This window comes from Miscanthus floridulus, chromosome 2 (assembly GCF_019320115.1).
Source record: "Miscanthus floridulus cultivar M001 chromosome 2, ASM1932011v1, whole genome shotgun sequence".
Classification (NCBI taxonomy): domain Eukaryota; kingdom Viridiplantae; phylum Streptophyta; class Magnoliopsida; order Poales; family Poaceae; genus Miscanthus; species Miscanthus floridulus.
In genome coordinates this window covers 169,435,969-169,452,182 of record NC_089581.1, presented here as the reverse complement: position 1 = coordinate 169,452,182, position 16,214 = coordinate 169,435,969, and the positions used below count along the sequence as shown (strand labels likewise).

General features: G+C 44.0%; 1 protein-coding gene across 1 annotated transcript; it reads left to right on the top strand.

The window, feature by feature from the left end:
• Positions 1 to 1,834: 1,834 nt before the first annotated feature.
• LOC136537421 (pre-mRNA-splicing factor cwc25-like) lies at positions 1,835 to 6,288 on the top strand. Its single transcript, XM_066529401.1, has 3 exons — positions 1,835 to 1,891; positions 3,136 to 3,639; positions 6,094 to 6,288. The coding sequence occupies exons 1-3, from the start codon at positions 1,835 to 1,837 to the stop codon at positions 6,286 to 6,288; spliced, it is 756 nt and encodes a 251-aa protein (XP_066385498.1).
• Positions 6,289 to 16,214: the final 9,926 nt, after the last annotated feature.

The following is a 16,214-nucleotide window of genomic DNA, read 5'->3' as shown; positions in this document are numbered from 1 at the left end:
AGACCGGACCAGATGGGCCTTTTACATAGGCGGAGATAGTGTAAATATTTTCCATTGGTATATTAGGGTTATATAAGAAATTTAGCACATAGAGTTGTCTCTAAAGAATGAAATTTTATTTTAGTACTTCGAAAGAGTACCTCACTAAAAAAGAGGTATATAAGGCAGGCATTACTGATTAGCTACTATATACAAATCCCAAACTACAGAATCGAATCCATAAATACATATGCAGATTCTATTGTTTAAATAAAATCCATTGTACATCTGGATCTGGAGAGAGTAAAAAATGTTTAGAGATTGAACGAATATACAGCATTTGACGCGCGGTTGCACCTTTTTGTTCCCTATACCAGAATCCAATCCAAATCACCAAATTAATAATGATATATATAAACGAGCTTTTGTTGCAAGTCTACCTATGTCAGTGACTGCTCTTTGTTATCCAATGGAGGGAGTAGTTCATTGCCATAATAATTATTAGAGTAAAATTCACCCGTGGGTGCGTGAACTTATTCGGTATTCCAAATAAGTCCACGTATTTATAAGATCAGATTTTCGGGTCAGATCTTAAACTGCCAAATGTATCACCAAGGTCCCAACCAGTTTTAGATCCCTGTTTTTGCACACTTGTCTCCTCAGTTCAACTGTGCAAGGCCTGACTGACCACGCACACCCTCGTAAGCTGCTGCGCCCGCGGGCAACCATAAACGGGGTCGTGATGCTACGCGCCCGCCGCCCACCTGCCAGCGTAGCGACAGGCCCAGCCCCTGAGCCCCATCACCGTGTTGAACAGTGGGCCTGCGTAGCACCCGGACACCGCCGTCTGCGCGCTGCCAGAACCGCTGTGCACCGCAGTCGCCGTGCGGAGGGGAGTTCACGTACGTGGCGGCCACGGCGAGCTCCGTGTGTAGGAGGCCCAGGAGCACGTATGCGCCCACTTCATCCCGGACGCCAAAAACGCCACCGAGTAGGCCACGTTGCAGCGTTGGCGTTAATGTCGCTGTACCGCTGCATCCCCACGAGCACCAGGGGGCATGGCACAGTAGACGAGGGTGATAACCAACATGGACGAGATGAGGCCCAGCGGCACATCGCGGCACCTCGGTCACGGTGGCCACCATGTCGAACCCCGTGTAGGACCAGTACACGATGGCCGCAGCGCGGGAAGGCGCCAGCAGAGCCGAAGGGGAAGAAGACGGCGTGAAGTTGGCAGGCTCGAAGTGCGAGAACCCCGCAGCCAGCATGAACGCGATGATGGCGATGCCGACCACGAATGCTATCGAGTTGATGGTGCGCGCGCTAGACACGGCGAAGCGCGGAGGTGGCGCACAGGACGACGACGGCGATCGGGTCCAGCAGATTGAAACCATCGCGGGCACGTGGATGCGGAGCGCGGTACGTGCTCGTGCAAAGGGCTGATGCTGTGATGCCTACGTGCATCAGTGCATCAGTGAATGTGCCATGTATAGTACGTGCTCGTTTGATGCTCGTGTGCGTGACGACGATGTCGTTGGTGGTCGCCGGGGACGGTGACTCCAGGAGCTTCCTATCATGCTCGGACAGCCAAGACGGGAACGAGGTGCCTTCACGTGATGGCGCAGCCACCGTGGACGGCGGGCCGCCGCTGCTCTCAAGTCACCAGCCATTGTTGATCAGCAAACCCAAGATTTAGCGAGGAGCAAGCAATGGAGCTCATGCTCGGCGGCTTCGGCGACACGACGTTCTCGGTGGCGGGTGCAGCAGCTGATGGACCTGCCCGACGAGCTAGAGCGACAGCCGACGACGCGGGCCTACGTGCACGACCGCCGGGCCATGGCCAACACATACGCCCATGGACGTCAAGGAGCTGCAGTCCGGGCCGATCATCCTAGCTGTCGACATGCCCATGGTCAGCCTCTCCGAGGACGATGGACCTATCGGCCAGCGGATAGCCGATAGGCCTACCGGCCCGATATGGTCTACTGTGTTGTGTCCGCTCCGGAGACTTGTCGGCTTCTGGACTGTCGATATGTTCCTGTCGGCGATCCAGAAGCCGATAGGTCTCTACTAATGACTGGTAACAATGGTGATGTAACTGGGCCTGGTTCCAAAGAAACATGCACACAGTAGTGGAATCCATATGTAGTGTATGTTGGACCACCATATTGCCAATGGCAACCCAATTGATGTATGGCTTGATTTAGAATGGCTTGAAAGCTGTGCGTAGGTTAAGTCATGATACTTAACCTCTAAGTGTTAACAAAAAATAGAATATGAAAACATGAACATAGACATAACAATAATTCTGAATATAAACTATGAGATCCAATTTTACTCTACCAAATCAAGCGTTGTGGTTGTGTTGGGCAATCGTTCCATTAACAGTTGCCATATCAGTAATGCCCTCATTTAAAGCTTGCAATATGATGGATGAGAATGTATTCACAAGCATCCTTAAACAGACTATCACAACATATTTATCTGCATATCCAATGGGGTGCGCTCATCCTCATCTCCAAGATTTGCATAATCTCACCATGATTAACCTACCTAGCACCGAAAAGCCTATTTGACATTGTACTAATTGCCCATTCCATCTAGGGAATCTCTCAACATTTATATGTCATTAACCTCAAAAAAGGAGAGTGTCCCTTAGAGCCATAGGATTGGCTTTATTCGCATTGCAAGTACTAAATACCTATCACAACGTGAAAAACAGTTTGTAGCAATGGGATAAATTTTTTTAGGGGTGGCTGGTGATGGAGCTGCCCCTACAGTGGCGTGCTTAGGAGCCCAGAGACCAGCCGCCCCTACAAATGAAACAGCAGGGGCGGCTGGTGATACGAGCCGCCCCTACAAATGGGTCGAATTTGTAGGGGCGGCTCACTCACCAGCCGCCCCTCGGTGTTACTATTTATAGGGGCGGCTCAATAACCAGCCGCCCCTACAAATGCTCCAACAAATAAATACTCGGAACCCGCACGCGACGCCGACCGTAGATCCTTCGTCTCTTTCTCCTCTCAGCCCTCCCTCCTTCGTTGGCGAATTGACTCAAACCCTAACCCCTCTCCTTGCTAATCCCCACCCACGGATCGCGACCGCTCCTCGCGCCGCACTCGCGACGATGACGGGCACCACCAATCCCGTGATCAGGACGACGACCGACACCACCGCTGTAGTCGCCACGACATCGACGCTCACCACCGGCACGACGGCGGGGACGAGGACCACCGCCGCCGCCACCACCGCGACAAGGATGGGGGCGGAGGTGGCGAGGATGACCGCCGCCACCGTCACCATCACGACAAAGACGACAGCCGTAGCCACCGCTACCGCGACGGTGGGGACGACGACCACCGCCACGGGAACCGACAGTCCGTTTCCCCATCCGAGTCCCCGCCACCCTCGTCGAAGTGGGACTGCTCGTCTAGCCGCCCGTGGGAGTCCATCGAGCGCCGTGACTCCACCGACCGCGAGCCGCGGTCGTCGTCGCAGAAGTGGAAGGGCCACAAGGGCGGTGGCGACGGGGACGAGCTCGACCGCGAAGGGGGAAAGCGGGTCAGGGCATCCGTAGATCCGCCTCCGCCCAAGGAGGAGAGGCCTAGGCGGGAGCGCCGGAGGTTTGAGGATGTCGATGCGATTGGGAAGAATGGTGATGTGAGTAAGCTGGGTAAGGAAATCTCATCTCATGAGTAGAAGAAGAGGGGGGGGGCTATCAATTAACGGGGATTCACAGAACGGTGATGCACGTAATGTAAGTGTTATTACAGTTGCTGAGTTCTATTTATTGTGTTTTTATGTTGATTACTAAAGTTTTTATGTTGATTACTAAAGCTTGAGCAAGAGAATGCTTATGAGTGCTAGTATATCCTTTTTGTCAAGCGAGCGATGGTCTTACTACTAGTTTCTGGGTTATGGAAACCTAGAGAAATGGAATGGCTAGATTATTGGGTCATACTATTTGCTTAGTTCATAGAATATCAGTTCATAATCTGTCATCTGTCTAGAAAATGTTGAAGAGCTTAAAGTCTTTCTGCAGAATCTACGTTTTAAGGTTCATTTATGCTCAAGAAGTTTATGCCATCTAAAAAATTGAGTGGTATTGCTTGAATGTCTCCTTGTGAAAATATCTTAGGAGATTAACAGTTACTGAGCTTGATTTGATTAGCCACTGTTATTACAATGCCAATTTTTGCCCTAGATTCAGTAAGAATAAGGCAGCTATGGCAATGCTTCCTAAGTCATAATTATGACTATTTTGTGCTATCATAAGTCTACAGTATGCTTTGTTTGACACTTATCAGTTGGAAGTATGGTGCACTTATGCAGCTTTTCTTATTATTGTAAATACATTTTAACATGCTACTCAGTAGTCAAGACTTTAATGCAGTCCCCTATTGGTTCATGTTTGTCCAGTGATGGATAGTATAGTTATATTTTTGAGGAATCGAAATGATGTTTTAAATATGAAGTTGTTTGAGGAATGTCATAGTATTTTTGCCCATGCTATAATTTGCCTATTGGCTGCAGATGCTACTTTTGCATTTGGTCGTAGTCTCTTTACTCTCGCAAGGCTGTGGCATTTAAAGTGAATGCCTATTAAAAATTGTTCATTTTGATACTTAGGGGCATCACCTCAGTTGGTTAGTATTAAGAAGGTTATCAATAATACCAAAGTTATACTTAGGGGCATGCATCACCTCAGTCGGTTAATATTAGCAAGGTTATCCCTAGGAGTTCAACTTGGTTGGCTGTGACCAGTTGGCTAGTTCAATAAAGTATCAGTTCGCCAAATTGGGTTCAACAAGAGCTTCTTTTTCAATGGGAGAAGCCCGATGACTAGTGGGGAATCTGCTGGTCTGCCCATATAATGCTTGCTGTCATCTTGTTCTCATACCATATCTATGATTACCTTTGGAATTATTTTTGTTACTGTATGTTTGGTACCAACCATTTTGACATATGTTGTAGCATAGCTATGGTAACCAGCTGCTGTTGGCTTCCTGGAATGTTTGATTCACTTGTTTGTGGGGTAGCCACTGGTGGGATTGGGCAGAGTTTTTAATAGAAAGTTTGTCCTCTATTTCTATATTTGTTTGAGCTGCAGCTTTTGGGCTTTTGCTTCTGATTGTTACCTCTTTGCTATTGGCTTTTGTAATGATTTTTTACCTTCTGGAGTGCTTTCTAAAGGTTCACAAAGGAAAGTACAACCAAGTTTGGTGTGGTCTAAGAATGGATTCATTTCTTCGGGTCCAAATGGTTTGAACCCTCTGGTTTTGATAGGGGAAAACAGGCAAGGTGGATACTTAGTTTTCCTTCCCCTTTTTGTGCTAACTCTTTTAGTTTGTTGGACCTAAATGTTTGGGTGGTACATGTTTCACAATATTATTAGTTGGTGTTTAAATATATGAAGAAAGGTTTCCATTTGCTTCTGATTGTGAATGTAGGAGGTTTTAGAAATTGTCCAAGCTAATCACACCAGTTACTTGGCGATGAGCATTTCTATCTTTTCATTTTTTGCTCTTGTGGAAATCGGCACTAGACCACATCCATCCAGTATCAAAAGGTATCATGCTTCTGACTTTCTAGAATCTGTGGTAAAGTAGCTTACCTGCTTAATTCTTAGAGATTCCAGTTCATGTGGTCATTTGTGAGTAGATTCTTTTGAGTATGCTTTCCTGAGACATTTTTTCTCTTCATGTGTTCCCTTACCAATGCCTAGCATTTCTAGAAGAGCCATGTTAGCTCCGTCTGTTTTCTTATGGTTATAAGGTAGAGTAATATTGGCCCGGATCAGAACTGCTACTTCCAGGTCTATTCTCTTATGGTTCTAAGGTAGAGTATTGGTCCTGATTGGAACTGCTACTTCCTGGTTAGCTTGAGCTTTGCAGCGACAACAAAACGAAAGATCATCAGATTAGGCTGATTATTTGGCTTCATCAATACAATCTCTTTATAGATGCCCCATGTTCCTTTTGATTATAAGATACAAGGGGTCTACTGTTAGTCTTTCCTCTCTCACTTCTTTGTTGATGATGCTCGGCTTGTTGCTCAGCCACTAACTAAATGAAATATTATTGATTTTATTTGGTACTTTTGTGTTTCTATCAGATCACCGCCGAGAGCCTGTTTAAGAACCTCATCCAGGAGAAGGCACTGATGTTTCCCCAGAATGATGAATTGGGTAGTGTAAGAAGTCTGGGGATTCCAATTATTAGCTTGTATCACCGGAGTTTGATGGTGGTTATTAGATCCTCAGTTGTTTCCTTATTTGGAACATTGGCAGTTGTATCATTTGAACTCTGATTAAGGTTGATGGAGACATGGAGTTGCACTTAGCCCCTTATCAATTGTGTTTGGCATTCCGGTTGAAGACTACTACAACTGATGGTCCTCATCACCATATTTCTCAGCTAAATTGATTTATTTTTCTTCCGTTGCAACGCACAGGATGATTTGGGGGAGCACGTGTTGGTAATTTGATTTTTTTTTGGAAAAATGCACTGTAGGGGCGGCTGATAATACCAGCCGCCCCTACAAATACATGATTTGTAGAGACGGTATGGTAGGGGCGGTTGGCCGAACCGCCCCTACAAATGCTCATTAGCTGCCCCTGAAAATCATATTTGATGTAGTGTATCAAGTTCATCTAATTAATATGAACACGCATATGCCAATAATCCAGATATATTCTTCCATGGAGGCCCTTGCAAGGTACACATAGATACAAACCAAATGAAGTAGTCAGCTAGCTCAGCTCTTTAGGACGACGACAGATAGGGGAAGTTGGGAGCCTGCTTTTGCGTGCGGTTGGGTCCCTGGATCAGAGGGCCTGCATGATCAACGCCTTTGATATGCCTCGGCCACCCCCTGCCGCAACTTGTAGCAACAGCCTCGCCGCGAGGAACACGTTCACAACTGCATGGAAGCACGGCCACCATCACCACCCTCGCCATCATCGCCGCTTGCTTTAGTGCCACCATTGCAAATAATTTACATGTCATTTCCTGCCTTATAGCCCACATTGTGGCAGGTTCTGAATGTTGTTTTTGCCTCTAAGGGGCATGTGCCCCCATGTGCGAATGTACCGTTGAATACACATGGGGATGCGTGTGCAGTAGAAATCTCTCTCCTGCACATGAGGGCATGTGCCTTTAAGAGCAAATTTTCTGCATTTGTGGTAGGTTTGTATCGGTTTATACCATCGAGGCTACCCCTGTAGCTCTCTCGCTCACTACTCTTATGAGCTTGATTGGAGGCATTCCGAGGGAATATGTTCTGAAAATTAGGCAACGTAGTAATGCACCCCAGCACCGTGAAAGTAAAGCAAAGTGGATAGATTATTTTGCCTAGGTAAACTTTTCAATTCTCTATTTCAGGAACGAGGTTGCACGCGTCAAGAGCCTACACGTGGTGTTAAAAATACTCAAAACGACCATCTCACTGGCTGGGGCAACAACAATGGCACTATATAAAGGACACAAAATAGAGATGAAACACCATTTTGTTCATATCCATGTAAACAAGCAATTGCATAAAGTGTGGATCAGAGGGTCAATTCTGGTGACAACAAGCTGTATCTCATGGTCTGTATGGTTCACCATGTAGGTTAACACCACAAAGTTGATTCCAGTCAATTTAATTTTGTGTAAATGCCAAATATCCAATATTTAAGTTCCACTAAACCTGGCAACTAAGATTTTATGTTTTTTTTGGTCTGACACTAAGATTTTCATGACAAGCAACACATCAAAATAGCTGGTCTTGTGACATACTCCAAAACCTCATTGTTTCGAATTGTGACATTTCTTGCTTAAGTGAAAACAAATAATTTACATGTCATTTCGGTGACTTATAGCCCACTTTATGACAGGCTGTGAGGGCATGTGCCCTTATAGGGTCAATATTTCTGTGTCCTAGGTATGTTTACACCATTGAGCGCTACACGACAGCTCTCTCACTACTCTTATGTGTTTGATTGGAGGCATCTAATCATCAATTTTCACCTTCATAACCCAGAAAAGGGATGAGTGGGTTATCATATTCAGCCTCAACCTCTAGTGCATAGTTTACTCATCAGTGGAGTTGTCACAGTAAGACATTTTTTGTTTGCTCCATTCCAACAATAATTGGTTTCAGGGACTGGCCTATAATGGTTTTATATCCGTGGTGCAGTTGCCACTGTAATGGTGTTTGTGACAATGTGTTGACCCGGTTGCCGCTGTATTGGTGGCACTGTTTTGCTACTTCATGTTTTGCAAAAAGCTATATATCAAAAGGTAAAATCTTGCCCTTCATCTTGAAATTTTATTTACCGATATAGCTAAACACCACATAGTTCCAGCTAAATCGACTTTTAGTCGCCCCTATAAATGACCCTATTTTTAGGGGTGGCTTTAGATCCAATCACCCTTACAAATCGATTTATAGAGGCGTTTGAATCTAGAGCTATCTCTAAAAATGTGTGCCAAACAGTAAAATTACATATTAAAATTTATTTTTTTCAAACAATCTAGGACGGAGACATGACCAAAACAAAAGTTATAGATCTTGAAAAGTTATAGAACTTTATAGTTGACAATATTTTTATTTGAATTCATATATCCATGGAAAATTATGTTTGAAGTTCTCACATTTGAAATTTGAATTTTTAAAACGATCTCAGATGGGGAAATGACCAAAAGGAAAGTTGTATATCTCAAAAAGTTATAGAGCTTTGTAGCTGACAACTTTTTTATTTAAAACCATCTACCTGTGGAAAATTATGTTTGAAGTTGTCACGTTTGAAATTTGAATTTTTGAAGTGGCCTTAGATGGAGAAAAGACCAAAACAAAGTTGTCGATCTTGAAAAGTTATATAACTTTGTAGTTGATAACTTTTTCATTTGAAATAACCTATCCAAGGAAAATTACGTTTGATGTTCTCACATTTAAAATTCAAATTATAAAATGTCCTTGGATGGAGAAACTACCAGAACGAAAGTTGTACATCTTGAAAAGTTATATGACTTTGTAGTTGACAAAATTTTCATTTGAACTCGTTTAAGGTCCCAAACAACCATTTCAAAATCTGATGAGTATAATACTAGGATAAAGCATATCTCATAAGGATACAAGTTAGTCTGGATGGAGTGGTTAGAGGAGTGACATGTAAGGTGTGAGGTCGTGGTTTTGATTCTGGTGGCCACGGTGTGTGTGTTTTTTTGCGTGAAAAAACTTGTGATTTTGCTATTTTTGTCTAGATTTGTATATTTTTTTTGGAAAAAATTATAAGTGCAGCTTGTTTTTCGGTTAGTAGGGTGGCTGGCCCTAGCCGCCCATAAAAAGCCTCCCTATAATAGCGAGTGCCATTGCAAACAAATTAAAAGCTAGCAATTAATATATTAAGCGGCTAAGCTAGCCAGGACTAGGAGATTTCTTTGCTAGTAGTTTGAGTATATATATGTGTATGTACGTCAAATGATGCACAATGTTTGCCTTTTATAGTATCGTGATTCAATTCGTGACGCTTGCTTAACCAGCCTCCCGGAAAGGTAAAACAAAGGACCAGGTCATCAGTTCATCAACTGTTCATTCAAGCCATGTAATATTTGTCACAGGTCAAGCCTAATACAAGTAAGGTGTCAAGCTAGCGCTACACGCGGTTTTCGTCAGCGGTCGGGCGGTCCATTTGAATTCAGTTTCGTAAGTCTAATTTGAAGTCCATGCATGATAACCCCAGGTTCGAATCCGGAATCCGGATGTATGCATGCGTGGCTTTTCTTGCTTGGATTTATGAATTCTCGGTCGGTCTATATATGCATGCTAATGGTTGGATTGGACCGACGATGCATGCACAGATACTAGGTACTATACTGCCATACCTTTCACGTAGAGTCATCGTGTGTGGTCGTATTCAACGATGGAGCCCCTGCGGACGGATTCGTCAAGTTCACAAGCCGCTAGTGTTCTGACCTGTTTCTGCCGGCCGTTACTGGCAATACACATAGCTTCCCAGAAAGTGGCGGTGCTTGATCAACCAGAAAGTACGTACATGCTCCTTTCTCTCTATCTAAATAAATAGATTCTTAAAGTTATCTTAAGTCAAACTTCTAAACTTTTACTAAATTTCTAGAAAAAAACCGTTAAGATTTATTGTATCAAATTAGTATTATTAGATTTATTATCAAAAATATTTTCATAAGATGTTCATTTTATGTCATAGATGTTGTTACTCTTTTCTATAAATTTAGTCAAACTTAAAAAAGTTTGACTGACACGGATCTTAGGAATTGATTTATTTGGAGACGGAGTAAGTATTACGCATACGACAGTATTTTGGTGGCATGCAACATTCGGGTGGGGAAGAAGATAAGAGAGGGGGAGGTTGATGTCAAATCTGAGGGGCAAAAAATTTAAAATGAGTGTTGGCTCCAATAGATAGATTGTATTTTCAAAAAATTGGGTAATGCGTTCATATTTTGATCATTTAAAAAATTATATATTTATGTTTTTTAGAAAATAATAAAACTCTTTATTATTTTAGAAAATACGAAACCATCTTAAAAACTAGTTAGCTGGCCAAATTTGGGTGCGAAACGTACTGTTTGGAGGCCTCGGTCCGTTTTTTTAGCACAATTGACCGAGAATCTATTCCAACAAGGCAACAAAGGCTCATGTCTGACCTCAGAATCCACTGATGCAGTTGAGTGGCCGAGGCTGTGTTATGGGCTGGGTTTTACGTACAACCACATGCGTGCTTACTTCCGACGACTCCCGGTACCAAATCCGACAGGAAAGGTGTGGTTGAGGACCGGCCGGTTGTATAACTTGTTCATGTAGTAGCAATGCACATTAACAAATAAAAGATGGTTCGAGCCACATGTTATGCATTTAGAATATTGCAAAACTAAAACATTAATAAAAGTCATTTGATATTGGAAAAGAAATAATGTTTGTCTATAGCATAAGCGCAACTGGGAGTCTCTGGGACCTTTATTACTACTCCAATAAGCCTGAAATCAGTAACCATATATAAGTACAACTTGTGATATGTCAGACTAGTATTTTATTCTCGCATTGTCTTCTGTTCTAAATTAATTAAGTATATACCATATCGAGAAATGTACTAGTATAAACCACTTCAAAAGAATCCATTTTTCCATGCATGGAACTCCATCCTTGAAAGGCATTGTAGTGTAGGCAAGCTATTTACGACGATATGATGGTTGGGGCGGGCAGCCGGGGTGCCCGGGTTTCTTCCAGCTGCAGTTGCCACCGCCCGGGCGTCTCGGTCCACCATTATTGCCCTTGTCTAGCACCTGCATCACCATCGTCGTCCCGCCGTCCGCCCCTGCCGCCGCATGCAGCAAAGGCCTCGCCGCGACGATCACTTCGCGGCATTGCATCAGCAGCACGGCCACCACCACCGCCTTCACCATCGTTGCCGTCGTCGTCGATCGATGCCATGTCAGTCAGACAACCAAATAATCGATCCCTGCTTGCGCAACAATCACGTATATACACCACTACTAGTGGAGAGTATGTACGTATACGTACGTAAAATGATGCGTCGAATTAAAGTGGTTTGGTTTTTGTTGGAGGGAACTACTAGCTAGGGAATTGAAGCATGCATGCATATGTATGATGGCTTCCTTTTATAGTTCGTTACCCCATATGTAATGTGTTGTCTGAAAAAGTACAGTAACACAACTTAGGACCACTACCAGAAATAGCAGATTTGTCGAGTCCAAACGTGTTTTGTTCTCAGTTGAAGCCAAGCTACGTTATGTTGTTTTTAAATTTCAACTGTCGTTGATCACCGCGGTCCATATTTGAGTTCAATGCAATTTCCAAAGTTTGAAGTCGATGCAATTGTTCTAACGAAAGCTTATATATATGAACTAAAATTATAAGGTGCCTACTGAGCTAGACCATGTCATATGAACATCCATAACTACTCTGATCCGACCGTGAAACATTGGTTTAATTTCCGCCTTTCACTACGAACGAGTCCCACGGAAATGGTTCAGATAGATACTCTCATGAATTGCCATGTTGTTTGGGTCAAAAATTGTGAATTCTCAGTCGATCTCGGCTACTGGTTGGACCGGTTCATTCGTGAATGTTTTGTACCTTTGAACGGTTCGGGTCGTATATAGTGATGAGTCCCCGCGGACTGATGATATTGATCCATCAATACAAGTTTATATATTATATGCGGCGGGCTTATAAGTTATATATATGCTGCTCTGATTTAAATTATTTATATTATTGTGGTATATATGTACGTAGCTTCCTAGAACATAGACTCTGGTTTTGTCTCCTTTATGTGAGTATATAAGCGTAAAGTGTGAGCACCATTTGTTAGTTTTGGACATTGAGGTCTTTTTTTAGACAAAAAAAGAATTATATTATATTATAGTTGGATACATCATTACGTTACAAACACTCTGTAATACACTATATGTCCAGAAACTGATTTTCATCTAAATTGTACCCACATTGTGCATAGCTCCAAATCTCAAATCCAAACCTGCATAACGCTTCGTATGGATGGCTGTATAGGCAAACACTCGCCAAAAAGCCTGAGAACATATGTCCAACGAACGACGGCCAACATTCCTGTAGGTGGACTTAGAAAGTTATTCTTTCTTGTGTATTCGTTGTTCTTCTTTCTGCCACCGAAAAATGAGGAAGACTGATCTGAAACTTATTCTTCGTAGTCCTTCATCATGGCCAGATCTAACCACAATAAAACAGAGAAGAGACCAGAGAAAATTATTCTATGGCGGCGACATCATCTCCGCCTTGATGTCACTGTTCGGAAAGAAAAGTCTCCATGTCGTCATGCCGAGGAAGTTGTTGACACCGTAGTTGTCGTCGCCCTCATCTTCAACAGAGCTGCCATGGAGAAAACGAATCCACCCTGTCTCCTCACCGTCGCTGAAGAGGAGGAGGAGATGAATCCCTAATACCAAGAAACTTGGTATGAAGAGACCCTAACCCTAAGGACTCGATCTAATAGAAAAATATATTAAAAAACGATGGTTCGCCCACTCCCTTCGGCCTCCAGCGAGATACTAGAGGGGAAGCGAGGGGGACCAGCGGTGGTGGAGGAGCCGAGGGGGGAGTCATGAGACGAGCGGTGGCTCAGTTTTGGACATTGAGATCTAACCACAGTTTTGGACATTGATGTCATCAAACTATACATGTTACAAATACGGACATGTTTATGAATTTAATATTGAAACGAGAAAATATTTTTCCTAGGATTTTCGTCTGTTGCCTAGCCCACTTATCGGCCTAGTCACCGGCTTGCCTTTTTTCAATGTCTGTCAACCCAACCTCCCACTCGCCCTTTCTTCTTCGGTTCTTCCATTGGCACACTCCTAGAGCTGCGGTCGGATAAGCACAACATGCTCAACCAATGCAGCCTCTCATGTCTTACTATTAGCGTGTGTTTGGTTTGAGGGTTGAACTGGGTTAGTTGGATCAGGCCCCTTTTTAGAGGTGTTTGGTTTGGATTCCAAATTAAGGGTTGAGTTCATCCCAGTAGGGAAAATGCCCTTAATATGCGGGTTCGTCTGATTCCTCCAAAATGGAGAAACCGATCCAACCCACTTCGTTTTCCTCAAACATGTGGGTAGGTGCTTTAGGTCTGAGCTGCGATGGCACGATGCTTGAGGCTCCACGGGCGAGGTCGAGGCGGAGTTCCGGAGGCGATAGCAGTCGGAGTTCGGCGGCAAGGTCAGGCGGAGCTCCGGTGGTGAGGGCGCGGCGGATCACCCCAGGCGGTGTATGGGAGCGAGCTCATGGTGGAGCGGCGACGGTGATGCTCGGAGCCATAGTGTTGGGGATGAAGCAGGCCGCACGTCATCTGGGCAGAGTGGTATTGGGCGAGGAGCCGGCGGCGTTTTGCGTGATCGCGTCGGGAGAGAAGAAAGGTAGGGGAAGAAGGAAGAGAAAGAGAAAGGCAGGGGCCCACATGCCAGAATCCGCAACCCACATCCATTTGCCTTCGAACCAAATAGAAATCTAGGATAACTCCATCCCTCTAACCAAACATGAGATGGATACAACCTAACCCAAAAAAGTGAGGTGAAACCAACCCATTCCACTTGGTTCCAAACCAAACACATGCTAACTGAGCTGCGAGCTCCATGGGCCAATGCTAAAACTAGTCTCTCTGGGTCACGCGCAGATGACATGATGGCATTAACGGTAGGCACTTCGCTTGAGAGTTGAGACGAGGGTTTTAGATGTATTCTTTTTCCATCGTAGTCTTATGAGGATAAACATGGATGCTCTATTAGAGCCTGCAATTATTAATAGTAAGGAAAAGAAACAGAGACAACGAAATATCATCTTTTTCAATAAAGACATTAAATATTTGGAGAAAGAATACAATCATAGGTGCAATTGGGACCTTTATATATTATTGTAAGCCTAAAATCAATAATCTAAGTTATTGCCTTGTATCACCAAGCTAATAACTGACGGTGCAACAACTTGCTGATTGCAAGTCGAGCTATGTCAGAGGTTGCTTTATTCTCGCAAATTGTCTGTTCTAACTAAACCAAATATCTTATCGATCTACTATAAATAAATAGCTTAAAAAACCGTTTTTCCATGGAATAATTGAACAACGAACGAAGATGCATGGCGCAGCACCCGAGCAGCACTCTACGACGATGGTTGGGGTGGCCGGCAGGGGTTCCCGGGTTTCGTATAGTGGCAATTGCCGTTGCCGGGACCGCCCGGCGACCCATTGCCCTTGTCTAGCACCTGCCCCAGCTGCCACCCGCCGTCGTCCGCCCCCGCCGCCGCATTCAGCAACGGCTTCGCCGAGAGGATCACGTCGCAGCATTGCATCAGCAGCACGGCCACCACCACCGCCTTCACCATCGTTGCCGCCGTCGTCGATGCCATCTTGATGCTACGTTTGATTGCAAACAAGCTGGGGCTAGGTGTGCGTTGTTGCTACTTGCTAGCTAGCTAGTGAGGAGTATATGTGCGCGTACGTGGAAGAAAGCGTCGAAGTGTTTGGTTTTGGTTGGAGGGAAGCATGCATGATGGCTTCCTTTTATAGAGTTCGTTTCCCATATGTATGATCAATGGCCGAACAAGCATACTAGTACATTACTATGGACCGGGTACCATTTTCGAGACTTCTAAATTTTGTTCTCAGGTCAAGCCTAAGCCTAGTTACACGGTTTATTTTTCAAACTGTTGATCAGCGCGGTCCATTTGAGTTCAAATTCTGAAGGTTGAAGTCGATGCAAGTGTCGTAACGAAGGCATATGAACGAACTCCCTAGCTAGACCATATATATATATATATATATATATGAACATATATAACTACTATACGAACTCCGATCCAACCGTGAAATATCCGTTTCCTCGATTCAGAAATGGTATTCGGCAAGTGTTCTAGCTTCTCATTGCCTTGTTGCTAGGGTTTCGTGAATTCTCAGTCGATCTGTGCTTACGGTTGGACCGGTTCAAGCGTGAATATATGTTTGTGACTTTGGACACGTATGTACGGTTCGGTCGTGTATTCTATGTGTCACCGCGGACTAATCTCGATCATCATGTTCATGTCATATATCTCGATCATCATGTTCTACGTAGGCCTGTAGTACTGCCCTATTTCTATTGTCCATGCATTAGGATCACAAGAGTAGTACTGTAGGCTGTATGTAGCTTCCGAGGATAAAGCAGCGCGCCTCCAAGAAATTTCTTCGATCATGTTCTCGCAGTCAAATTTTGAGTAGACCCGCGCTGATTGCATATACTTGGACTCCGGTGCGTTACATCGGACGGTCCGGTGTAGCCGCTCAGGTCAAGCCTGAACGAATTGGATTTAATCATCTTATATTGAAATCATTAGTTTACTAGTTGTCACTTAATTACCAAAACGTTTTTGTTCCTCGTTGGTGAGGCTTTCTTTTAGCGGTCAGGTCTTTTGTAACATTACAAACTTGTTTTCATCATAGATGTGGCTTAATTCCTTTCTTATTACTACCATGGTATGAATCAGTATGGCCTCAAGTAAATACACGTTCAGGTCTTCGTAACATTACAAAATCCCAAGCGTGGTGCGTGCATGTGTGCCATTTATTATCAAAATTCCTTATATTGGGTAAATTAAATGTGCTTTATGAATCTACAGCTAGAAGGGGCATGCAACCATTACAAGATCATGTGGATGTCCCTGTACAACTTTTAATCTTAAAGCGGCTCTGTGGT